Source organism: Macaca thibetana, chromosome 14 (genome assembly GCF_024542745.1).
Source record: "Macaca thibetana thibetana isolate TM-01 chromosome 14, ASM2454274v1, whole genome shotgun sequence".
Classification (NCBI taxonomy): Eukaryota; Metazoa; Chordata; class Mammalia; order Primates; family Cercopithecidae; genus Macaca; species Macaca thibetana.
Window position 1 is genome coordinate 85662047 of NC_065591.1, and position 27463 is coordinate 85689509.

Consider the following 27463-nt stretch of genomic DNA (forward strand, 5'->3'; position numbering starts at 1 on the left):
GGAGGAGTCGCGACGCGGGGGCGCCATTTTTCTCGCCGCGCAGGGAGGAGCGACTAACGTGGGCGGAGCTGTAGCTCGCTTACTCTGAGGAGGCGGGGTTGGCGTAGGCGGAGATCGGGATTCTGGTGTTTTGCTTGCGTGACCGATTCGGTAAGTGGAATAGCCAAGAACATTTCGGCAAATAACAAAAAGAAAATGTGCGGCCAATTGTGAGTGGATGAGAACTGCGAGGAAACAGCCTCTCAGCCCGGGTCGTTTCCGGTGGTCTCGCGTTTGCTGAGCTGTCTCCCGGCTTTCTAAACCTGGTCCCGAGTATGTGGTGAGGGTGACGGGTGGGATGTGTGAATGAGTGTTTTGTCATCCTGTGTCTGCTTTTGCCTTCAAAACCCTTGTGTGTGAAAATATTCGGGAAGGTTACTCGAAGTTTGTAACCTTTGTGCTGGACGCCAGTGTTATGCCGTAGCACGCCCAGGTCTCCTCCCCACCTTTGCACCTGTTTCGGGAGCTCACCCTTTCTGCCTCCCAGGAATTGGCTAACACGTCACAAGTGAGACCTGTGGAGGATTTCTTTTTCCTCAGTTTCCTCCTACATCCCCCCCGCCCCCCACCATTAGTTCCTTGACCAGTTCCTGAGTTAAGATTAAGCTGTGTAAACTAGTTTAGTTTTGGTGGGGTTTTTTTCTTCGAAAGTTTTTTGTTTTTTTTTTTTGTTTTTCGGTTTTTTGGGGTTTTTTTGAGACCGAGTTTCGCTCTTGTTGCCCAGGCTGGAGTGCAATGGCGCGATCTTGGCTCACCGCAACCTCCGCTTCCCGGGTTCAAGCGATTCTCCTGCCTCAGCCTCCCAAGTAGCTGAGATTACAGGCATGTGCCACCATGCCCTGCTAATTTTTTTGTACTTTTAGGAGACACGGGGTTTCTCCATGTTGGTCAGGCTGGTCTCGAACTCCTGACCTCAGGTGATCCACCCGCCTCGGCCTCCCAAAGTGCTGGGATTACAGGCGTGAGCCACCGGCCTCCCAAAGAAATTTTTAAAAGGATTGAACTGGTTTGATTTTTCTGGTTTCAAACTTCTGTTTTCATATGATACACCGCAAAAACCAGTAAAGCTGTCTAATCTTATTTTATAGTTTACATCATTTTAGGATAGAGCGTGCCTTAAAAGTAATCTGGTCTCTTTACCCTCCTTTGCTCCATAGATTGGACAATTTCGGGGATAAAAAGTCTGACACTGCATTTGATCCACAGGGGCTGGGCAGTGACTAAGCTCCAGGACTGGTATGGCATGTCCTTCACTGCCATATTCAGCAGCAAGCCTAGCTGTGTAATTTGTGAGGCTCAATGCAAAATGTAAATGCAGCGTCCCTTGTCCAAAAAGAAGGGGAAAAGTGGTATTAAAGGGAAGGAACAATTAACTCCTAATGCAGAATCACTGAAATTTCACATTTCATTTTGTATTTTTTCTTTTTTTTTTTTTTTTAAGAGACGGAGTCTTGCTCTGTAGCCCAGGCTGGAGTGCAGTGGCCGGATCTCAGCTCACTGCAACCCCCACCTCCCAGGCTCAAGAGATCCACCCACCTCAGTTTCCCAAGTGGCTGGGACTACAGGCGCCCGCCACCACACCCGGCTTATTTTTGTACTTTTAGTAGAGACTAGATTTCACCATGTTGGCCAGGCAGGTCTCACACTCCTGACCTCAAGTGATCCACCTGCCTCGGCCTCCCAAAGTGCTGGGAGTACAGGCGTGAACCACCGCGCCCGGCCACATTGCATATTCCTTTGTTTGTTTTATAGAGACGGTCTTGCGCTGTCACCCAGGCTGGAGTGCAGTTGAAGCAAGATATTTCTCAGACCCCTTCGCGGTTCTTGGGGCTGCGGTGTCTCCCTTACTCAGCCCGTAGCTCTCGACTCCTCGCGGGAGGGGGCGCGCGAGTGAATGAGGCAGGAACTGGAGTGCTGGAAGCTAGGAACTCCACTCACTCAGGCCTGCTGCGCCCCATCCTTTATGGGAGGGTGCGTAGGGGTGAGCAGATGCTGGAGCCCAAGCGAGTGGTCGCCGGCAGGAGCGAACTCCATGCAGGCCGTGCGGCTGTGTCTGAGGGATGCCCGCAACTCCTGAAGACCCACAGCCTGTCTCACAATCTGTCATGGTTGTGAAAAGTTGAGAGAATGTCTGCACAGTGTCTAACGGTGTCTGGTACACAGTGTGCACTCAAATGGTAACCAGTTTAGTTGCGATAGTTGGTCTACCCCTTCAGGTGTTAACCTCTGCAGCTCCATTTCCTTTCTAGACCCTATTTCTGGGCCATCGCCTCCCACCAATTAGGTAGGAAAATATTGTTTGCCTCTATCTGGCCCAAGGCTATGTTCCTGGAGTTTATGTGAGAACCTAACCCCTTTCTCAGCTCCAACTGTAACCCTCTTCCCACCTCCAACACACACATACACGTGCTACCACACTGCCTACAGTGCCATCACCCTGCCTGAAGTTCACCTCATTTTAGGATTGGACGGGCCTTCGTAATTTAAATTTTATTATGAAAAAGTGATAGGCTAAGGAACTCATTTAATTTTTTGTCTAAATGTCAAATATAGAGTAGAAAGCTCAAATATCTGTTATAGAAATACTTGAGAGTCCTGTATGCACTGTTATCCACAACCATTTAAACACTTATCCACAAATCCCTAGTAAGGACCCCTAATAAGTACATTTCTAAACCAGTTATTCAAGCTACATCCTCCCAGGATTGGACTTTGTTTCTACTTTGGTAGGGGCATAAATAAACAGAAACAACTGACCTAACTTTTTAGTAAAGAAAAGAGGTAATAAAGGGAATAAAATTAAGATTACATTTGGATTTTAACTTGTGTTTTTATTCCTACTGCCAGCAAAAATATCTAAAGTGCTTTTATTATCATTATAAATGAATATACTATTCGTTGTGCAGATTTTGACGTGTTCATAAATAAGTACCCAATGTTTGTTTGATAAAGAACGTGATAAAATGTTAACATTTGGGAAATCTGGGTGAAGAATATACAGGAATTATTTGTATGTAATATCTGTTAATCTGAAATTATTTAAAAGAAAAAGTTAAACTGTCTCATTCCTGAACAATTATAAATTATTCAACCCAAAACTGAAGGGGCCTGCCCCTCCACTCATGTGGGTATTTCTTGTCAGGTGGGACAAGAGACTGAGAAAAGAAGTAAGACACAGAGACAAAGTATAGAGAAAGAACAGTGGGCCCAGGGGACCGGCACCGGCACTGGTCTCCGAGTTCCCTCAGTATTTATTGATTACTATTTTCACTGTCTCGGAAAGGGGAGTATGACAGGACAACAGGGTGATGGTGGGGAGAAGGTCAGCAGGAAAACGTGAGTAAAGGAATCTGCGTCATAAATACGTTCAAGGGAAGGTACCGTGCCTGGACGTGTACATAGGCTGGATTTATGTTTCTCTTTACCCAGACATCTAAGTGTAGCAAAGAGTAACAGAGCAGTATTGCTGCCAGCATATCTCCTCTCCAGCCACAGCATGGTTTTCTCCTGTATCAGAATAGAACGAATAGTCGGCTTTACACGGAGACATTCCGTTCCCAGGGATATGCAGGAAACAGAGGCCTTCCTCTTATCTCAACAGCAAAGAGGCCTTCCTCTTTTACTAATCCTCCTCAGCACAGATCCTTTATGGGTGTGGGGCTGGGGGACGGTTAGGTCTTTCCCTTCCCACGAGGCCATATCTCAGGCTGTCTCAGTGGGGGTAAACCTTGGACAATACCCAGGCTTTCTCGGGTAGAGGTCCCTGCAGCTTTCCGTGGTGCATCATGTCCCTGGTTAATAGAGAATGGAGAATGGCGATGACTTTTACCAGGCATACTGTCTGCAAATATATTGTTAACAAGGCACATCCTGCACAGCCCTAAATCCCTTAAACCTTGATTCAATACAGCACATGTTTTTGTGATCACAGGGTTGGGACTAAAGTTACAGATTAACAGCATCTCAAATCAGAACAATTTTTCTTTGTACAGATCAAAATGGAGTTCCTTTTGTCTTCCTTTTCCGCATAGACACAGTAACAGTCTGATCTCTCTTTTCCTCACACAAAACTCTGTTTAAAATAATTTAAGGCCGGGCGCGGTGGCTCAAGCCTGTAATCCCAGCACTTTGGGAGGCCGAGGCGGGTGGATCACGAGGTCAGGAGATCGAGACTATCCTGGCTAACATGGTGAAACCCCGTCTCTACTAAAAATACAAAAAACTAGCCGGGCGTGGTGGCGGGCGCCTGTAGTCTCAGCTACTTGGGAGGCTGAGGCGGGAGAATGGCGTGAACCCGGGAGGCGGAGCTTGCAGTGAGCCGAGATCACGCCACTGCACTCCAGCCTGGGAGACACAGCGAGACTCCGTCTCAATAAAAAAAAAAAATAATAATAATAATTTAAGTATGATTATGTAAGATTTGGGGGCCGGGCGTGGTGGCTCACGCCTGTAATCCTAGCACTTTGGGAGTCCGAGGCAAGTGGATTTGCTTGAGCTCAGGAGTTTGAGACCAGCCTGGGCAACATGGTGAAACCCCGTTTCTACTAAAATACAAAAAATTAGCCGGGCGTGATGGCACACGCCTGTAATCCCAGCCACTAGGGAGACTGAGACAGGAGAATCACTTGAACCTGGGAGGTGGAAGTTGCAGTGAGCCAAGATGGTGCCATAGTGCACTCCAGCCTGGGTGACAGCGAGACTCCATCTCAAAAAAAAAAAAAAGATTTGGGACGCTTTATAAACAGTTATATATATTTGGGAGATTAGATTACATATATTAAATCAAGAACAATAAAAGCTGGTATTTGATAAAGTACTGAAGTAAATGTAACATCCTAAAGGTATGTAATAGAATGGTTATAGAGGATATGTTGTTGAAAAGTACCAGAACTAGAAACCCAGTTTCTAAACAACCTACGACTCTTTGGAAAATTAGAAAAAAAAATTTAGAAGAATATTTCAGATGACTGAAGATCGCCTTTCCACTTGCTAAATAGGCATATTAAGGGCAGAGGCCACTCAGATTAATGAAGTGTTCTATTAACAATTTTAATGAAAACTCCTGCAGTACTCTTAGAAACACCCTTAAGAGTCTTGTCTGTGTTCCCTGTTGTGATTGGCCTGGAGTAGGATACCTGTCTACCTCATATTACTTGTATTTTTCCCTGCCTTCATTTTATCTCCCTCTGGTTGCACACTTCATCACTGAACACTTAAGGTAAGATACTAATCTATGTGTATGTGTACTTATTTGTTACAAAGTATACTTGGCATGTATTTTATTTTTTAGTTGCAATGATAGAAAAGCATATATTTAACTATCAAATTATAATTGGGTAGATTATCAGAATTGAACATTAAATCTGTTTACCAAGAAAGTATATTTATTTGTAAATGAAAATAAAAATTTGAATTTCAAAGGCTAATCATTCCATAAAAGTTTCCATTCGTATTTGTAATTTAAATTTTATTTTGACAAAATGATAGTCTAAGGAGCTCATTTAATTTTTGGCCTAAATGTGAAATATAGAATAGAAAACACACATATCTATTATAGAAATACTTGAGATCCTATATGTACTGTACAAATCCTATATGTACTGTTATCTACAACCATTTAAACACTTACCCATAAACTCCTAATAAGTACCTTTTGCTTCAAGACCTATATTCCTTAGACCAACCATTAGAAAATTGGATGTTCACTCCAGCTATATGATTTTAAAAAAGAAAATGAATTGGCCGGGAGCAGTAACTCACACTTGTAATCCCAGCATTTTGGGAGGCAGAGGTGGGAGGATCGCTTGAGACCAGGAATTCAGGATCAGCCTAGGCAACATGGCAAGATCGTGTTTCTATTAAAAAATTAGTTTTAAATTTTAAATTAAAATAAAATAAAGTATAAGTATTAAAAGGTCACTTGTCTGTTTCTCACTTGGAATATTAAATACTAGAAGCTGTGTTTGCCTTTTTGTGAAGATAGAAACCTAAATGCCCTTTTGTTCTGTTTATATGTTTGAATGCTAAAGGTTCATTTCCAAAACAGAAGCAGTTCATACTTGGTGCACTGTGGACTCTTGTGATAATTAACCAAGAGTAACTCTATTTGTCCAACCTCACACCTAAAGAAGAAAGAAAATGACTTGTGCTGAGTTTTCTTTTCATGTACCAAGTCTAGAAGAGCTTGCTGGAGGTAAAAACAATATTAACTTTGGATTTTTAAAAATTATCCCAAGAGAAAATTCTTTTAAAAAGATTCTAAGATCTATCTATATCTTACTACTTACCTATATCTGTATCTTACTTATCAAAATAATACTTTTGGTATGGAATTCATTTTCCATTTCAGTTTCTGTTCTGTCCCATTTTTATTGAGAAAATCCAAAATTCTGTCCCTCCAAAAAAACTAAAATTATAATTTGTAAATTCTTTTTTCTTTCACTTACAGATTATTGATGATACCAACTTTACAAGATGTAAATGATTAGTAATCCAAGACTTAAGCATGTGTGATGCCCAAAGAGTTGCACAATTTTGCTTTAACTTTTTTCACTTACATTATTCTTTAAATGTATTTTCTACTGTTGTATGTTAATCGTATTCCCAATATAATTCCCCCACACCACTGATAATGACAGACTGCCAGTGAACTTGCTTTGATTTCTCTCTGTGTTTATTTTTATATATTTCACCTTGTTCAAACAAGTATTTAAGGCAGTTTCCCAAGATAAATTAGGAGGGAACATAGGCAAAAAAAGGAAAACAAAAACGGGCACACAAAATGAAGCCAGGAATAGTTCTTATCCAAAACTGTAAAGTCTGTCAGAATACCAACCTTTATTTGACAACCTCTAGATTCTGTTCTGATGGTAACTATATACCTTCCCTTGTTTCTCAAGATGTGTTGTTTTGGTAGTTCATTTGTCATCCTGATAAGGTCGAAGTCAAGAAATAGACTCATTTTTGCTTTGTTGTAGCTTTTTTTATAATCTTATAATAATCTTATAATCTTTTTCCCCCCCTAATTGAATGGTAGCTAGTAAACAATCTGTATTGTTTGGCCTGTATTTCTTTTTCATCAATCTGTCTTCCCTAATATGACAGGGTAGCTAGGAATTTTTTCTTTTTCTTTTCTCTTTTTGTAGACATAGGATCTTGCTCTATTGCCCAGGATGCTCTTGAACTCCTGACCTCACTTGATCCTCCTGCCTCAGCCACCCAAAGTGTTGGGATTATAGGCATGAGCCACCATGCTTGGCCAGATTTTTTCTTTTATTACTTTTCTAGAACCTGTTTTCACTTTTGTGTTTGTTTCTCTTTTCCTTCTATATGTGCAGGATATATTCAGTAAAAGTAGAAATTTTATGGCCTGGTACAGTGACTCATGCCTGTAATCTCAAAACTTTAGGAGGCCGAGGTGGACAGATCACTTGAGGTCAGGAGTTCAAGACCAGCCTGGCCAACATGGCAAAACCCCATCCCTACTAAAAATACAAAAATTAGCTGGGCGTGATGGTGTGTGCCAGTAATTCCAGTTATTCGGGAGTCTGAGCCACAAAGAATCACTTGAACCCGGGAGGCAGAAGTTATGTTGAGCCAAGATCGCGCCACTGCACTTCAGCCTAGGTGACAACGTGAGACTCAGTCTCAAAAAAAAAAAAAAAAAAATTGACCAGGTACAGTGGCTCATGCCTGTAATCTCAGCACTTTGGAAGGCCGAGGCAGGTGGATCACGAGGTCAGGAGTTCAAGACCAGCCTGGCCAACATGGTGAAACCCCGTCTCTACTAAAAATACAAAAAATACCTGGTGTGGTGGTGGGTGCCTGTAACCCCAGCTACTTGGGAGGCTGAGGCAGGAGAATTGCATGAACCTGGGAGGTGGAGGTTGCAGTAAGCCGAGATCATACCATTGCACTCCAGCCTGGGCGACAGGGTGAGACTCCATCTCCAAAAAAAAAAAAAAAAAGAAATTTTGTAAGAACTTTTGATCCTTAAAAGTACATAGGCTGAGGCAGTGGCTCATGCTTGTAATTCCAGCATTTGGGAAGGCCAAGGTGAGCAGATCTCTTGAGCCCAGGAGTTTGAGAGCAGCCTGGGCAACAAGCCAAAACCCCATTTTTATAAAAATTAGCCAAGCATAGTGGCATCCGCCTACAGTCCCAGCTACTGGGGAGGTTGAGGTGGGAGGATTACTTGAGCCTGGAGATCAAGGCTGAGTGAGCCAAGATCGTGCTGCACACCACTGCACTCCAGTCTGGGCGACAGGGTGAGGCTATCACAGTGAGACTCTGTCTCAAAAAAAAAAAAAAAAAAAAAAAAAAAAAAACCGTTGAGGCTAGGTGTGATGGCTCATTGTAATCCCAGCACTTTGGGAGACACAAGGCAGGAAGATCACATGAGCCCCAGAGTTCGAGACCAGCCTGGGCAATATAGAAAGACCTCGTCTCTACATATAAAAGAGAGAGAGGGAAATATTATCGGTCTTAAATTAATAACTTTGAGATACCTGTGCTTTTTTACGTTGTTATTGAGGTACAACTATCTACAGTAAAGTACACTAATCTTAAGTGTATAGCTTGATGAATGTTAACAATAGTTACACCTATGTAACTGCTATCCAGATCAAAATGTAAAATATTTTCAACATCCCAGAAGGCTCCTTTGCATACCTTCCCAGTCAGCCTTGATCCATTGCCTGTTTCTGAGATGCATAAAGTGAAGTAATATTGTATATAGTCTTTTGTGTCTGGCTGCTTTGTTCAATATTTTGTCTGTTACCTTCACTGAAGTTGTTACATGTGATTACTTTTCAAAAAGTTTAAATGTTCACATTTCAGTTGGTTTTTGGAATCTTCTTTCAAAAAAGAAGGTAATCCTCATCCTCACACAAGTGCAGGCTGTTTATCTTCAACAGTTGGAAATCACTGTAGAGGAAGTATTTATGTATCTTAGTCTACATTGTACTATATGATTATGTCTAATGTCTAGTTATATTCATTAATAAGACCATTTCCCCCTTTTTTTTTTATTATACAAGTTGAGATTGGGAGTATGTTGGGGGCACTTTTGATATGTGGTAGCTAAGTTTTTACATAATGTTAAATAATCTTATTCCTTGTCTTTATTAGTTATGCAGAAGGGGTTAAAAGATAACTTTGCTGATGTCCAGGTCTCTGTAGTTGATTGCCCTGATTTGACTAAGGAACCCTTTACCTTTCCTGTAAAAGGTAAGCTATTTTTGCAATTAGCTTTTGTTTTTTAGTCTAAATATTTTTTTGAAACTAGAATTATTTTTAAGAACATCTTAAATTATCTACAAATAAAGGATATTGTCACAACATTTAGGCTAAATTGTGCCAAATTTCTGTGCTCACTCTTCTGATATTCATTTCATACTCTTGTGGAAAAGGATTATGTTTTATGCAGTTATGTAACCTTTACAGATTATAGAATAGATATCCAATAGGTTAGAATTCTTTGTATCACATGAGAGTTTTGCTTTTAGTTGCTCAGACTGTTATGGAAACTGATTTTAATTTTTATGATTTTATTTATTCAAGACCAGAAGGGATCCTAAAAGCCTTGTATTTGAATAATTTATTAAAACTAATCCTTCAACAAATTTGCCAAGTGAGCATCCATTGTTTGAAGTGAGAAGGAAGGGAAATTAGTATTAGGAGAATAAAATAATTTGTCAGTGTGATAGATATTTATTTGATGTTTCAGTTTTTACAATAACACCGCAAGGTAAGTAGTACCCCTGGTTTATAGGTGAGAAAACTGAAAAGGAGAGAGGCTAGATAAGCTCAGTGTAAATCATAATCAGGATTCAAATGCAAGTCTGTCTCTTTCCAAAGTCTAACCCTCTCCCGTTATACCCTGTTATGATGAGGAATTTGAGAATAAACACTCAAAGTGTTCTTTTTATTATGTAATTAACATCTTTGCTAAAAAGGAGTTTGCCATAGAAATTCTGGACTCCAGTTCTGTCTTAAACCTGACTTTGAGATACATTAACATGGGAGCATTTGAATTGAATGTTTTTTGGGGGCCTTTCTAGCTTAAACAATCTTTTATTTTAAGTAGAGCTGTAAATTCTAGAAGGCTTGTGTACCATATGGCAATGTCTTTTAACTTCTTCAAAGCATTTAGCATCCTTTTTTTTTTTTTTTTTTTTTTTTTGAGATGGAGTCTCGCTCTGTCACCCAGGCTGGAGTGCAGTGGTGCGATCTCGGCTCACTGCAAGTGTCGCCTCCCGGCTTCACGCCATTCTCCTCCTTCAACCTCCTGAGTAGCTGGGACTACAGCCCCCAGCCACCACAACCAGCTAATTTTTTTGTATTTTTAGTAGAGACGGGGTTTCACCATATTAATCAGGATGGTCTCAATCTCCTGACCTCGTGATCTGCCCACCTCGGCCTCCCAAAGTGCTGGGATTACAGGCATGAGCCACTGTACCCAGCTAGCATAATACTTCTTTATAGTTTTTTTTTTTTTTTTTTTTTTTTTTTTTTTTGGGACAGAGTCTCGCTCTGTCACCAGGCTGGAGTTCAGTGGCATGATCTCAGCTCACTGCAACCTCCGCCTCCCAGGTTCAAGCAATTCTCATGCCTCAGCCTCCCGAGTAGCTGAGACTACAGGCACATGCCACAATGCCTGGCTAATTTTTTGTATTTTTGGTAGAGATGAGGTTTCACCGTATTAACCAGGATGGTCTCAATCTCCTGACCTCGTGATATGCCCACCTCGGCCTCCCAAAGTGCTGGGATTACAGGCGTGAGCCACTGCCTAAGAATTTACATTCTATCAAAACAAAATATTTTAAATTAAAAATTAAAAAACAATTTTAGACAAAAAAAAAACACAAAAACCACCCCAAAATAGATTTTTTTTTAAGAAATAAGGCATTAAAAACATTATAGAAACCTTACCCAATCCAAACTTTGGCCCCAGTTCTAACCCTTGCCCTTGCCTTGTATTACCTTTATGCCACCAACTATATAAGCCATGCTTGGTTATGATGATATTAGAGACACAGGTACTTAAAACAGGACAGGGGTTCTAGCTACTTATGTCTTCCAATCCCTGTTATTTGTAAAACTTTATGAGAATGGAGAAGTTATGTACTGTTAATAAATTAAATTCATGTCTTTTGGCATTTTATTATTAAATTAGATGTTTGCCTATTTTTAAGATGGCTTGTGTTTTTGTTTTTTGGTTTTTTTTTTTAGGCATCTGTGGGAAAACTAGAATTGCAGAAGTAGGAGGTGTGCCTTACTTATTGCCTCTTGTAAACCAAAAAAAAGTAAGTACTTTTACTCTGCATGTTCACATGAAGATTGTAGAAGTTGGGTTGATTACTCTGTTTATTATTAGAAGACCTGTTGATCAATTGGCAAGGAAGTGCTAATGGATCAATAATAAAAGGTAAACTAGGGACTTTGTACAAGTTGTGACTTAAATAATATTTTTTCCTCTTCTGTAGGTTTATGATCTGAATAAAATTGCAAAAGAAATCAAGCTGCCTGGAGCTTTTATTCTTGGAGCAGGAGCAGGTCCATTTCAGACTCTCGGGTTCAATTCTGAGGTCAGCGTGTATAAGAAAATTATTTTACTTTATTGATTTGACATTTGATTTGTCTTTTTGCTTTTAGTGCCAAAAATCCTACTTTCTGAGTGAATTGTAAGTCTCTCTGCAGGTTTAATACTGCTTGATATAGATTTCTGCTATAGCACACACTCCAGCTGGACTAACTGTAATGGAGTACTAACTTATAGTTTTAGATTTTCTTAGGTTATAGGTTCAGCCTTAGATAAATGCAGGGTTCTATGGTATTCTGTTGAAGGTTCTGGATTATAAAACATTTATAGTCTTACAGGATTCCTAATTTCTCTATAAATCCTTGCTTTGGGTATGCAGGCAGCTTTGGATTAGAAGGTGAATGGAATATTAGTGATCTAGTCAACTTCTTCAAGACCAAATAGTAGGAAACCATCACAATAGTATGATGGTTATTTATAAAAGTTAATAGTTATTACTAATATACATTATTACCGTATGAAAATATTACTGTTTCTTTGAATCTCATGAATACAAGACTTAAGTCTGCTCATTGTCTCATAACATCTTCAGATATGACTAATAGTCATACAAGTTCTTTGCAGAAACATTAATACAATTTGCCTAGTGTTCAAGTTAGGGAAAACAGTTTAAAATTTAAAATAAGATATTTAATGCAAGTTATAGATACACTGTAAGAAATACTATAAATATCTTTTTTTTTTTCTTTTTTTTTTTTTTGAGACAGAGCCTCACTCTGTCGCCATGCTGAAGTGCAATGGCGCTATCTTGGCTCACTGCAACCTCCACCTCCCAGGTTCAAGCAATTCTTTTGCCTCAGCCTCCTGAGTAGCTGGGACTACAGGCACACGCCACCACGCCCAGCTAATTTTTGTATTTTTAGTAGAGATGGGGTTTCACCATGTTGGCCAAGATGGTCTTGATCTCTTGACCTCGTGTTCTGCCCCCCTTGGCCTCCCAAAGTGCTGGGATTACAGGCGTGAGCCACAGCGCCCGGCCTATAAATATCTTATAAAATGTTTTTCAAGCCGGGCGCGGTGGCTCACGCCTGTAATCCCAGCACTTTGGGAGGCCGAGACGGGCGGATCACGAGGTCAGGAGATTGAGACCATCCTGGCTAACACGGTGAAACCCCGTCTCTACTAAAAAATACAAAACACTAGCTGGGTGAGGTGGTGGGCGCCTGTAGTCCCAGCTACTCAGGAGGCTGAGGCAGGAGAATGGCATAAACCCGGGAGGCGGAGCTTGCAGTGAGCTGAGATCCGGCCACTGCACTCCAGCCTGGGCGACAGAGCGAGACTCCGTCTCAAAAAAAAAAAAAAAAAAAAAAAGTTTTTCAAGTTTTTTATGTCTAAAATTAAATATTATGTATTGTATGTTCTCTTATTAGGACTTGAACTGAAATGCCTTAAAAGGATTAAATGTTTTATAACATTATTCAAGATATTCTCTTTGCAGAGATACAAAGATTGACTAATTGCCTCACTTTCTTTTCAGTTTATGCCAGTTATTCAGACAGAAAGTGAACACAAGCCTCCTGTGAATGGTAGTTACTTTGCCCATGTAAACCCTGCAGATGGAGGGTGCCTCCTGGAGAAATACAGTGAGAAACATCATGATTTTGAGTGTGCATTACTGGCTAATCTTTTCGCCAGTGAGGGCCAACCTGGCAAGGTGATTTTGTCCATAAAAATACAGTATTCCCTAAATGTTCTCAGATAGCTAAAAATGTGAACTTTTACTGCCACAAATATGATTTTGCTAAGAAAATTAGAGCTTCCCACTTTGGGAGGCCAAGCTGGGTGGATAACTTGAGGTCAACTTGAGGTCAGGAGTTCAAGACCAGCCTGGCCAACATGGTGAAACCCCATCTGTACCAAAAAATACAAAAATTAGCAGGGTGTGGTGGTGTGTGCCTGTCGTCCCAGCTACTCAGGAGGCTGAGGTGAGAGAATCGCTCAGACTCGGAAGGCAGAGGTTGCAGTGAGCCAACATCATGCCACTGCACTCCAGTCTGGGCCACTGAGTGAGACACTGTCTCAAAAAAAAATGAAAATTAGAGCTTCCTAAGTCAAAGCTCTTTAACCCAGTAATGAAAGATTCAGAGAGTACTAAAGGCAGAGCAAAAGTCATCTTTCAAACTAAGGTTAAGAATAATATGGCTGGAGGCCGGGTGCGGTGGCTTACGACTGTAATCCCAGCACTTTCGGAGGCCGAGGTGGGTAGATCACCTGAGGTCAAGAGTTTGAGACCAGTCTGGCCAACATGGTGAAATCTCGTCTCTACTAAAAATACTAAAATTAGACAGGGAAGGTGGCACACGCCTGTAGTCCCAGCTACTTGGGAGGCTGAGACAGGAGAATTGCTTGAACCTGGGAGACAGAGGTTGCAGTGAGCCAAAATCGCACCATTGCACTCCAGCCTGGGCAACAAAGCAAGACTCTGTCTCCAAAAAAAAAAAAAAAGAATAGTACGGCTGGCACAATGGCTCATGCCTGTAATTCCAGTCCTTTGAGAGTCCAAAGCTGGAGGATCACTTAAGTCTGGCAGTTTCAGACCAGCCTGGGCAACATAGCAAGACCCTGTCTCAAAAAAAAAAAAATTTTGTGTTTTTAATTAGCCAGATGTGGTACATGCCTATAGTCCTAGCTACTCAGGAGGCAGGAGGATCCCTTGTGCCCAGGTGTTTGAGGCTGCAACAAGCTATGATCACACCACTGCACTCCTACCTGGGTGACAGCAAGACCTGTCTCAAAAAAAAAAAAAAAACAGAAGACTACTTAGTCAGGAAGACCTTTTTCTGTGAACTAAAAGGTAATAGAATATTAATTTGGGGAGTAAGTAAGTCATCTACATGAACCATACAGCTAAAATAAATAATGCCTACTTACAGGTAGTAAATAGGTTATTTGTTTCTTTCTGATGAATCATACATTGCTCTAGATAGAAATGGTGGTAGCAAAAACTTACAGCAAGAAGAAAATAAGGAAAACTAATGCCATACTTCATATTTACTTCCTGTTATTACACAAAAAGATGATTTCAGTGTTAGCTTTTGTGAAGACTCTCCAGTTTTGTAAGTAGAGATAGCCTCTTCGACTACTTTGAGATAAGAGATTGAGAAGTGAAAATACTTAACTTCCAAGTTGTGGAGATGATACAGTACAGATTTTTAAGGGAAGTGAGAAAATGTAATCATATTCTCCTCATCCCCACTTACCAAAGGTTAATTCCTTTAAAGCAGGTAATTCTCAATCTTTGACTGCCTTGACACATATGTTAAGAGTCTCTAGAGTTCAGTGTAGGACTTGTCTACACTGAGAAACTTGTCTTTCTCAGTTTCTCAGTTCAAGAAAGCATGCTTAAGACTTATTTATAAATTACATATAACTGATATGTACGTGTGTGTGTGTATACATATGTATATATGATTGATCAAGACTCACGGGATTGCAACATCTCAATTCAGATCTGGGGGCTCTATGCAAAGAACAGAATATTTGTTTGATAGCATTAAATTATATAATGTTTTACTTCGGTAGTTATTTTGCAGCATAGTCAATGATACGCATCTTTGTGTCCTCTATAGGTAATTGAGGTGAAAGCCAAAAGAAGAACTGGACCACTTAACTTTGTGACTTGTATGAGACAGACCCTGGAAAAACATTATGGAAATAAGCCTGTAGGAATGGGAGGTACTTTCATAATTCAGAAGGGAAAAGTGAAGTCTCACATTATGGTACGAGCCCATGTGTGCATACATGCATGAAGGAGTTTGTATGTGTGCACATGTTTAAGATCTCAGGATTTTTTTTTTTTTTTTTAACGGAACCTTGCTCTGTTGCCCACACTGGAGTGCAGTGCCACGATCTTGGCTCACTGCAACCTCCACCTCCCGGATTCAAGGGATTCTTCTGCCTCAGCCTGCTGAGTAGCTGGGATTATAGGCATGCAGCACCACGCTGGGCTTATTTTGTAGTTTTAGTGGAGACAAGGTTTTGCCACGTTGGCCAGACTGGTGTCGAACTCCTGACCTAGGCTGATCCACCCGCCTCAGCCTCCCAAGGTGCTGGGATGACAGATGTGAAACACTGCGCTGGGCCACATCTTAGAATTGTAAGGTATATGTTGGGAATTCTACATTCAAAGACACTCTAAACAAATCCTTTTTACTATGATTGTATTACTTTAAAATTTAAATGATAATATTGTAAATCAGATTATAAGATAATGTTTTTATCCATGTTAATATATTAGAACTTTATTTTGGATATGTTTGTTTTTAAGATCAAGATAAATTCAAGGCCTGCAAAATGACTCATGCCTGTAATCCCAGCACTTTGGGAGGCCAAGGTGGGAGGACCGCCAGGAATTCAAAACCAGCCTGGTCAACATAGTGATGATGGCAGCAGCAGGCTGTCTGGAGTGACTGCAGCAGGGAGGCACAGCTGAGGCTACACGTTCCATGGAGCGGGTGGGAGCTGAAGACAAGTGGGAGTCCCGCCCCTTCCGAGTTAGCGCTGGAGCTCCCTTGGTGCCGCTGCAATCGCCCAAGCTATGGTTGTGGTCCCTGGCATCCCTCTCCTCTCCCGGCTGGAACAGGCGAGAGCCCCATCTTCCCAGGCACAGCTGCAGCAGCTCAAACCTGTGGCTGCAGACCTGGGCCTCCTACTCCACGGAATAGGCAGGAGCCCGGCCTTCTCCACGCAGCTGCAGCTGCCCAAACGGTGGCTGCGGACCTAGGCATTCCTGCTTTCTTCGGGGTCTGGGAAGGCCCCCACTGCTCTTGCAGGTTTGGAAATGCCTGCTCCCACTGCCTGGCTTCTCCCTGCTGTCAGCGCCTGCTCCGATCCAGGAGCAAAGTCAGGCAGAGCCTGGTTGCTGTCACAGCCCAGCCAGATGTGCACACACTCAGGGCACTGCTGATACACCAGCCCCCTGCCGCCCCAGCCCCTTCTGAATTTTGGGCGCTGACACGAGCATAGAAGGGAAGCTGAGCGAGGGCTGAGGGCAGCTCTGCACTGGCGTTCAGGCACCCCTTGGCACCTACAGCCTGGATTCCATGATTGACAGCAGGAGGCAGACAGGTTTAGGAGGAGAAGGGGGCGGGTTTCCGGTAAGGCCCTGCCTTCAGGCCAGGGGGCCAGCTGCCAATCCCACACACCATAGTGGAAACTTGTGCCTTTTCCAGGCCCACCGTGATCATCCCACTGCACTCCAGCCTGGGTAACAGAGCCAGACCCTGTCAGGAAACAACAGATGCTGGAGAGGTTGTGGAAAAATAGGAACGCTTTTACACTGTTCATGGGAGTGTAAATTAGTTCAACCATTGTGGAGGTCAGTGTGGCGATTCTTCAAGGATCTAGAACTGGAAATACCATTTAACCCGGCAATCCCATTACTGGGCATATACCCAAAGGATTATAAATCATTCTACGATAAAGACACATGCACACATATGTTTATTGCCGCACTATACACAATGGCAAAGACTTGGAACTAACCCAAATGTCCATCAATGATAGACTGGATTAAGAAAATGTGGTACCTATACACCATGGAATACTATGCAGCCATGAAAAAGGGTGAATTTATGTCCTTTGCCGGAACATGGATGAAGCTGGAAACCATCATTCTCAGCAAACTATCACAAGATCAGAAAACCAAACACCGCATGTTCTCACTCATAAGTGGGAGTTGAACAGTGGAAACACATGGACACAGGGAGGGGAACATCACACTCTGGGGCCTGTCGGGGGTTGGGGGGGTAGGGGAGGGATAACATTAGGAGAAATACCTAATATAGGTGATGGGTTGATGGGTGCAGCAAACCACCAGGGCACGTGTATACCTATGTAACAAAACTACATGTTCTGCACATGTAACCCAGAACTTAAAGTATAATTAAAAATTAATAATAAAATATATTTTTAAAATTTTTAATTCTTCGTAATATTCAATATGTTTACCTATATAATTATCTTTTGTTGTAGCCTGCAGAATTTTCTTCCTGCCCCTTGAACTCTGATGAAGACGTGAATAAATGGTTGCATTTTTATGAGATGAAGGCTCCTTTGGTTTGTCTACCAGTTTTTGTCTCCAGAGACCCAGTAAGTCTGTGTCTGTTTTTTATATTATACTATAATGATAATGCTTGATTTTTAGGATAATCTTTTTTTTGTTTTTTTTTTTTTTTTGAGGCGGAGTCTCACTCTGTGGCCAGGCTGGAGTGCAGTGGCAAGATCTGGGCTCACTGCAAGCTCCGCCTCCCAGGTTCCCGCCATTCTCCTGCCTCAGCCTCCCGAGTAGCTGGGACTACAGGCGTCCGCCACCACGCCCGGCTTATTTTTTGTATTTTTTAGTAGAGACGGGGTTTCACTGTGTTAGCCAGGATGGTCTCGATCTCCTGACCTCATGATCCGCCCGCCTCGACCTCCCAAAGTGCTGGGATTACAGGCGTGAGCCACCGCACCTGGCAGGATAATCTTTAAGAACTAGGCAATTTTTGTGTTGTTGTTGTTTTGAGACAGAGTTTCAGTCTTGTTGCCCAGGCTAGAGTGCAATGGCACAATCTCAGCTCACTGCAGCCTCCGCCTCCTGGGTTCAAGTGATTGAACTGCCTCAGGCTCCCGGGTAGCTGGGATTACAGGCATGCACCACCATGCCAGGCTAATTTTTGTATTTTTAGTAGACAGGGTTTCACCACATTGGTCAGGCTGGTCTCAAACCCCTGGCCTCAGGTGATCCACCCACCTCTGCCTCCTAAAGTGTTGAGATTACAAGTGTGAGCCACCACACCCGGCCATGTGGTGGTGTTATTTAAGAATTAGGGTAGTCTCTAGAATTATTTTGGAAGATAAGGGAGCTCTTCACCATCCTATGAGTTAGGCAGAGCAGATTTTACCTTTGAGAAAATGAAGGCACAGGCATTTTAAATAACACCCAAAATTATTTTATTAAATAGCAGGTGTAGCTAGGCATGATGGCATGCCCCAGTATTCTTAGGTACCGAGGAGGCTGACTTGAATCCAGAAGTTTGAGACCAGCCTAGGTAACAGTGTAACCCCCATCTCAAAAAAAATAGTAGAGTCACAACTAGGATTCAGGTCTCCTGTCATCTTGTTTGGTGTTCGTTATATTATAATACTATACACTAGAAAAAATATTATCAATTCAAAGCAAATACCTACTAAAATATTGGTCTTATCTTTTCTTTTTTTTTATTTTTTGTGACAGAGTCCCGCTCTGTTGCCCAGGCTGGAGTGCAGTGATGCGATCTCAGCTCACTACAACCTCCGCCTCCTGGGTTCACGCAATCCTCCTGCCTCACCCGCCTGAGTAGCTGGGATTACAGGTGCTCACCACCACACCTGGCTAATTTTTGTATTTTCGGTAGAGACAGGTTTTGCCATGTTGACCAGGCTGGTCTCAAGCTCCTGACTTCAAGTGATTCGCCCGCCTCAGCCTCCCAAAGTGGTGGGATTACAGGCATGAGCTACTGCGCCTAGCCTGGTCATATCTTTTGATCCAGTGATTACATGTCTAGGATTTTATACTTAAATATATTCATAATTGTGTAAAATTACTAGTTAAAAGGTTATTCATTACAGTGTTGTAGTAGCAAAAGAATTAGAAATAATGCAAATGTCAGTTAAGTTACATACACAATGGAATACCACATAAGTCTAAAAGAATGAGGAAGCTGTTTTATGATTTGATATACAAAGATCTCAAAACTATATTGTTACATGAAAAAAAGTTACATGCAGAAAAGTGTGTACAAAATACTACATTTGAGTAAAAATAAAAGTAAATATTTCTGGAAGGATATACAAGAAACTGCTTACATTGGTCAACTGCTAAGAAGGGGTGTAAGTGGTGAGGGCAAGAGAGAGGAAGATACGTTTTACTGAATATATCGTTTTGCCCCCTTTGAGTTTAGAACATGTGAATGTATTACCTATTTAAAAAATGAAAACTATTGCAACATAAAAAGTTATCCCTTCCCCCTTAAACTCTAATCAATACTTTGAGTACTAACATATTGTTTGTTATCCTAGGGGTTTGATTTGCGACTGGAGCACACTCATTTTTTCAGTCATCATGGAGAAGGTGGACACTACCATTATGACACTACTCCAGATACAGTGGAATATCTTGGGTACTTCTTACCTGCAGAGTTTCTCTATCGCATTGATCAACCAAAAGAGTCTCATTCAATTGGGCGAGATTAAATCAGCTGATACTTATTTAGAAAAAGAAATCATTAAGGTTAATTAATTGATTGACTCATTAATTGATACTGACATAAAACCAATGGAAATGATCCCACGGGCCAGGCACAATGGCTCATGCCTATAATCCCAGCACTTTGGGAGGCTGAGGCAGGAGGCACACTGGAGCCCAGGAGTTTGAGACCAGCTTGGGCAACATAGCAAGACCCTGTTTTTTTAAAAAAGTAAAAAATAGAAGTGATCTCACTACTTAAACCCCATTCTTTTTCACTTCATATGAAAGGATATATTGATAGTATATTCTATATTATTTAATAGATCTGTCTGAAAGAGATTAGGAACAAAAATATCTAATTGAGATATTCTTTAATTTTTTACATAGCAACTTTATTTTTTTTAATTCTATAGTATCAGCAAAATCAGTCATGTTTATACCTTGAATATAAACATTAGGAATCATGCAATTATTTCTGCTATGTATTTAGTAGTACCTTATATTTGTATAACATTATTACATTTTGCAAATTAGTATCACAACTGCTAAGTAGATGTTTCTGAGTGTTAGAAAAATCAGTGTTATTACCTGCAGGACATTGAAAAACACTTGAAAAAGATAAAAAGAAAAATCAGTGTTTAGAAATGTTGATAGTTATTGAATCTTTGTATTGAATTTTAAAAATCCATTCTAGTAATCAGAGTATACCTTTTTCTTGGAACAAGGTGGCAGGTGGGGAGCCCTTTACCCTTCTGATGAAGTTAAACCATAGAAGTTTGCAATTTGCCTTTCACAAAAATTAGCAGGCCGGGCCTGGTGGCTGAAGCCTGTGATCCCAGCATGTTGGGAGGCCGAGTGGGAGGATTGTCTGAGCCTGGGAGTTTAAGACCAGCCTGGGCACAATGGTGAGACCCCATCTCTATTATTTAAAATTTTTTTCTTTAATAAAAAATAAAAACACAAACATTAGCAACTAGTTGGCTAGCCATAATTCCTCCCTTGTTTCGATTGCCAGTTAGAAGCAATTTTTATTTCACTAGTTATTTGCAAGAGAAGGGGTAAAAAAAACAGCATCAAAGTGCAACATTGAAGTGAGCTTACTTTAATTTGTAAGTGAGGCTATTGCTGAACATGACCACTATCCTTGCTGAAATATAAAATTATACTGATTGTAATGGTTGAAATTTTCCTGAATGTTCTTTGAATAATCATTAGCCAAAGATCAACTCTCTAATGGTGCTAATGACAATCTTGCTAATGTACAAATTTAGGAAGTCTTTAGTACTAAGTACATAATTTTCAAATAATATTTTTTAATTGTCTACTCTGGATGTTAGCTATGTCTTGTGAGTATAAATTCCTATTATTTTAAGCACTATTTTGATGCAAAAAAATGAATAAAAAATTTAATGTATGATATATTATGTTTCTAGTATCTTACCTCCAGACAAAAACAATATTAATACTCTTTCATTTAACAAATATGTATTGAACACCTACCCTGCTCTCTGGAGTGTACACTTCATACAGGCAAGGGCCTTGTTCACAACTATAGCACTAGTGCCTTTAACAGTGCTAGCAAAGTAGCCACTCGAATGATTATACCAAACACTTTACTAAAGCTGGGGATCTGTCTAGTGCAGAAGACAAACAATAAATATGTAATATGTCAGGTGGTATTAAGTGCTATGAAAAGAAATAAAGCAGTAGGTGAACTGTAAAGGAGGATGCTTTTTTTTTGTGGCCATCCCACACTGAGACAAGATGCATTCCACACTCAAAATTTGGTTCAAATGTCCAGACTGAGAGCCAGGTTCAGTGGCTCACGCTTGTAATCCTAGCACTTAGGGAGGCCAAGGTAAGAGGATCACTTGAGGCCAGGAGTTCAAGGCCAGCCTGGGCAGCATACAGAGACCCCCATCTCTGCAAAAAAAGAAACTTTTTTTTTAAAATTATCTGGGCATGATTGTGCACACCTGTTGTCCCAGCTGCTCAGGAGACTGAGGCATGAGAATCACTTGAGCCCAGAAGTTGGAGGTTGCAGTGAGCTATGATTGTACCATTGCACTGTAGCCTGGGCAACACAGTGAGACCCTGTCTCAAAAAAAAAAGAAAAAATGACTGATGAAGCCACACACACACCAACAGACTATGAAAGGGTTGTTACTCACATAAGCTTTCTGGGGAAGGCAGGGCAGCTCCTAAGCAGGATTTGACAACAGGGAAGGAGACTGACTTGGGGTTTTTTGGTGGTTAGAGAGTAGGGCCAGAGTAATGTTTCTTGCATGTGGTTTGAATTTCCCACTGGTATCAAAGAAGGAAATACCCAGGCTTGCTTGCTTTATTTTTTTTTAAGAGATTGTGTCTCACTATGTTGCCCAGACTGGGCTCAAGTCATCTTCCTGCCTCGGCCTCCAAAAGGCTGGGATTACAGGCATGGGCCACCGTATCTGGCAAGCACCCAGGCTTTTTTTTTTTGAAACGGAGTCTTGCTCTGTCGCCCAGGTTGGAGTGCAGTGGTGCCATCTCGGCTCACTGCAAGCTCCGCCTACCAGCACCCAGGCTTGCTTAGCTTGCCAGAGGTGTGGGGCATAATGGGACGAGGGGTGGGATAAGGCTTAAAAGTCACCGGCAGCCAAACATACATTAAGTCACATTCTTAATTATAGATTTCAGATCAGAGCTTATTTCAGGTCAGATTCCAGGTGTGAAGATCATCTGAAGTAGTCCTGGGCCTCTTCACACTACAGATATAAACACTGCCTTTACTCTTCCATTAGTGTCCTCCAAAATGAGGTGCATGGGCAGCAGGTACACATGACCTTCCAAGGGGTGTGGGAATATTAGAACATCTATTTATATATTTTATTTCATCCTTTTAAGTTTCTATAGTTTTGTGTACATTTCTTATGTTAGGGATTTCAGTTCAAAATTGTACTGCTTATAGACACAATTCAAAAAGCCTGGAAACCAGGTACATTCACACCATCTAATAGAGATGATGGGGGGAAAAATCAAAATGCTTTTCTTTTTAAATTTTTTCTTAGTTTTCTTTTTTCATAGAAACAGGGTTTCGTCATGTTGGCCAGGCTGTTCTCGAACTCCTGGCCTCAAGTGATCTGCCCGTCTCAGCCTCCCAAATTGCTGGGATTACAGGCATGAGGCACTGCACCTGGCCCAAAGTGCTCTTCTTACTCTTACATTCACTCAGTATAACATAGAATGCTTCTGTGACCAGATGCATGGGGGTTTTTCCCACACACCAAGCAATTCTCCAGCAGGCATCAGCTGGGGATCCTATAATTTAATTCAATTCTAACACTATTTACTTGGAGATAGCATCAGATCCCACAGTTTAATGGTTCAGTCCTCCAAGACTGCCTCCCACTTCTGATGCCAATCACAAGCTTCAGGTTGTGACCTGTACTTCTGACCAACCCACTGTAAATTGGAGTCTCTATGCCTGCCTCTTCAGGTTTGATTAATTTGCTTAGAGCAGATCATTTAACTCAGGGAAACACTTTACATATATTTTCCAGTTTATTAATAAAGGATATAATAAAGTATACAGATGAACAGCCAGATAGAAGAGATACATATGGAAAGGCCAGCAAAAGTCCAGAGCTTCCACACTGTTTCTGGGTGCCCCACCTTCTAGGCATCTCCACATGTTCAGCAATTTGGAAGCTATCCAAACCCTTTTCTTTTGGATTTTGACTTTGTTTTTGTTTTTGAGACAGGTTCTCACTCTGTCACCCAGGCTGGAGTGCAGTGGCATGATCTCTGCTCACTGAAACCTCCACCTCCCAGGCTCACGCAATCCTCCCCTCTCCGCCTGAGGAACTGGGACTAACAGGTGCGCGCCATGATGCCCAACCCCAACATGATGGGGTCTCATCATGTTACCCGAGCTTGTCTTGAACTCCTGGGCTCAAGTGATCCACCTGCCTCTGCGTTTCTTTTGGGATTTTATAGAGGCTTCCTTATGTAGGCAGAATTGATTAAATCATTGGCCTTCGGTGATCAGCTCAACCTTCAGCCTGTCCTCTCTTTCAAGGTTGGGATTGGGGCTGAAAGTCATAACTCTTTAATCACTGGTTAGTTCCTGGGCAAGGAGCCCCCATCCTGAAGCTATCCAGGAGCTTCCGGCATGCAGAAACTCACTTAACACTGTCATTTTATTAGCATACAAAAACCATTTATCACTTTGGAGATTCCCAGGGTTTTAGGAGCTGTGTGCCAGAACACTGGGACTAAGACTATCTATACATACTGCATGTCTTATTATACATCACAGTGTCGTACCATCTTTCCAAACCTAAAATAAGAGCACAGATAAACCTAAAGAATTGTCATCCAGCCAGGTGCAATGGCTCATGCCTGTAAATCTCAGCATTTTGGAAGACTGAGGTGGGAGGATCACTTGAGCCCAGGAGTTTGAGACCAGCCTGGGTAACATAGACCCCATCTCTACAAAAACTTAAAAAATTAGCTGGGCATGGTGGCACACACCTGTTTTCCCAGCTACTTGGGAGGCTGAGGTGGGAGGATCACTTGAGACCTGGAGGCTGAAGCTATAGTGAATCCAGATGGCATCACCTCAGTCCAACCTCGGCAACAGAGTCAGACCGTGTTTCTTTAAAGAAAAAGAAAATGTCACCCAAAAGACCACAAGGATGGCTAAATAGTAGAAAGGAGCACTATATTGGTGATTTCAGTTTGCACAGCAAAAAGAGAGTCTCCAGCTTATGCCAAAGGTGCTCTCTTCCCAGAAGGAAAAGGGCAGGTTGGTTTTTATGCCTCACAGGACCTGTATCACACAATAGAGTAAAACATATTCAGCAGGTTTGGGAGAAAAGTTATACATATCTACGAGGGAAGTTGGAAGTTGAACACGTACAATGGATAAACATATATATAACACACATACTGTGTTCACTTTGGGGTAAGGTTTTAACATTAAAATAAGGTGGAACTTGGCTCTTCATGTCAAAAGGTGAACTATTGGACACAAAGTTTGCATGCAGTCTCTATAAACTGGCTGAAACTGGTTTGAGGTCTTCAGTTGCTTATCAGGAAAGAATTTTTGTAAGGCTGGTCCTTTGTCCAATCAGAGCTATAGTGGTTTGGATTGTAAATCAGGTTTGGTAAGGTTCTGACAATTTTCCCAATAGCTCCTATTTTTAGCGAATTTAGCAAGATTGTGGTTTTTCTTGTAGCCTTAGGAATTTGCAAAGTTCCCATGCCAACCAAGCCCTGAACCCTCCACGCATAGGTAACTTTCATTTTCTTAACTTTAGGGTTCTTCTTAGTTGATAAAGAGCATTCATTTTGATCTTCCAGATAACAGAACACAGTCTGACAGGGCAATTATGTGACTAAAATAATGAAATATTAAACACTGAATTTTCTGCAGAAAATCTGTTATATTCATTGGTTAAATCTATGATTACTCTTCCTAGAACTCCTTCCTTTAGCCTCATTTCTCTGATATGCTCTGTTTTTCTGACTCATATTAACCACAATGAGGATTAACTTCTTCAAATTTAGACTAACACTTGATATTATTTGCATTGGCAACCTAATATTTGTCGCTACAGTAGATACCTGATGTTTGGCTCTGTGTCCCCACCTAAGTCTCATGTTGAATTGTAATCCTCAGGCTTGGAAGTGGGGCTTTGTGGGAGGTGATTGAATCATGGGTGTGGTTTTCTAATGGTTTAGCACCATTCCCCTGGTGCTATCTTGTGATAGAGTTCTCCCAAGGTCTGCTTGTTTGAAAGCACCTCCCACTTCACTCTCTCTTTGTCTCCTACTGGCCATGTGAACATGTGCCTGCCTCCCCTTTTAAATTTTTTTTTTCTTTTCTTTTCTTTTTCCTTTTTTTTTTTTTTTTGAGACAGGATATCACTCTGTTACCCAGGCTAGAGTGCAATGGCATGATCTCAGCTCACTGCAACCTTGGCCTCCCAGGCTCAAACCATCCTCCCACCTTAGCCTCCAGAGTAGCTGGGACTACAGGCACATGCCACACCCAGCTAATTTTTATTTTATTCTAATTTTGTTTTTTATTTTAGAGGCAGGGTTTCATCACATTGCCCAGCCTGGTCTCGAATTCCTGGACTCAAGTGATCCTCCCACTTCAGCCTCCCAAAATTCTGGGTACAGACATGAGCCACTGTTCCCAGCCTGCCTGCTTCCCTTTGCCTTCGCCCCATGATGGTAAGTTTCCTGAGGCCTCCCTAGAAGCAGACGCATGTACAACCCGCAGAACCATGAGCCCATTAAACCTCTGTCTTTTTTATAAATTACCCAGTCTCAGGTATGTCTTTACAGCATGCGAGAACAGACTAATACAACACCTAAATGCAGATTTCCAGTTGCTTTTGGTTTTAAAGCTCAGCTTCCTTTTGGTTTATCTGTAAAGCCTCTGTGTGGCCTAATCTTTCATTCAGTAGCAACTATTACATACTATACTAGGTGCTCTGGTACATGCTGTAGTGGTATTAGTATACACTAGTACGTACTCTGCTGGTATACATGGTACATATTGTACTGGTACATACTGTGCCAGATACTATGAATACAAAGATGAATAAGACATAGTCCCTGACCTGGAAGAGCTCAGTCTAGTGGGGACACTGACATGTATAGAGGAGAAGACCAAGCTTCCCTTTCACTCTTTCTGAAGGCTCATTGAAAATAAACTGACAAAAAGCAGACTAACAGGAGAAAACGGCATACAAACTTTATTTAATGTGCATAAGCATGAGAGAACCTCAGGAGAATGATTACTCAATAATCCAATGAGGTCCAGATGTTTATATACCCTTCTTCATAGAGGAAGAGGAGATGGTGGGCAGGGGGGTATAGGAATAAAAGATTTTTAGAGGAAATGAATGAGCTCCAAGAACAATCACCTGGAAGAAAGTTATTTTGAACTCTGGGGGAGGTGGCAGGAAGATGAGAGGCAGAACTTAACTGTGAGCAAAGATTATCTTATATAGATAATATCTCCCAGGTAATCCTCTTGGAGCTGCACTCAGAAGAATAAATGAAAAGCCAGATTGGGCACAGTGGCTCATGCCTATAATCCCAGCATCTTGGGAGGCCGAGGCGGGTGGATCACCTGAGGTCAGGAGTTTGAGACCAACCTGGCCAACATGGAGAAACCCTATCTCTACTAAAAATAGAAAAATTAATCAGGCATGGTGGCAGGCACCTGTAATTTCAGCTACTCCGGAGGCTGAGGCAGGAGAATCACTTGAACGTGGGAGGCAGAGGTTGCAGTGAGTGGAGATCATGCCACTGCACTCCAGCCTGGGTGACAGAGTGAGACTCTGTCTCAAAAAACAAAAACAAAACAGAGAAAAGCCTGTCTGGACATAGTGACAACTCTCAGTGTCTTATCTTTTTGGTGGTTAACCTTTTCTGGTTATTTGATGAGATTCCTAGAAAGGGGAATCACTGCTTTTTTTCTTTTTCTTTTTTTCTTTTTTTTTTGGAAAGAAGCTTCCCTACTCACAAAAGAATGTTCCAGAGTCCTTCCAGATGCTTCAGGAAAGGAAGAAGGTCAGAGAGATGGGGAAGCAGAGGAAGGTCAGAGAGATCTG

At 41.5% G+C, this 27463-nt stretch overlaps 1 protein-coding gene across 6 annotated transcripts; it reads left to right on the forward strand.

Moving 5' to 3' along the window:
* Window positions 1–6: 6 nt before the first annotated feature.
* Window positions 7–26289, forward strand: C14H11orf54 (chromosome 14 C11orf54 homolog). Of its 6 annotated transcripts, XM_050758925.1 has the most exons (10): window positions 4502–5257; window positions 6069–6232; window positions 9169–9267; window positions 11272–11345; window positions 11526–11627; window positions 13119–13295; window positions 15211–15360; window positions 17615–17731; window positions 19682–19782; window positions 25928–26289. In XM_050758925.1, exons 2-10 carry the CDS (start codon window positions 6178–6180, stop codon window positions 25980–25982), a joined length of 930 nt encoding a protein of 309 aa, XP_050614882.1. In that variant the 5' UTR covers window positions 4502–5257; window positions 6069–6177; the 3' UTR covers window positions 25983–26289. The 6 variants fall into 6 exon arrangements, with proteins under 6 accessions (XP_050614880.1, XP_050614881.1, XP_050614884.1 ...); XM_050758923.1 differs by lacking the exons at window positions 4502–5257; window positions 25928–26289 and adding an exon at window positions 7–150 and having other exon boundaries at window positions 19682–25270; XM_050758924.1 differs by lacking the exons at window positions 4502–5257; window positions 25928–26289 and adding an exon at window positions 158–312 and having other exon boundaries at window positions 19682–25270.
* The last annotated feature ends 1174 nt before the right edge of the window (window positions 26290–27463 follow it).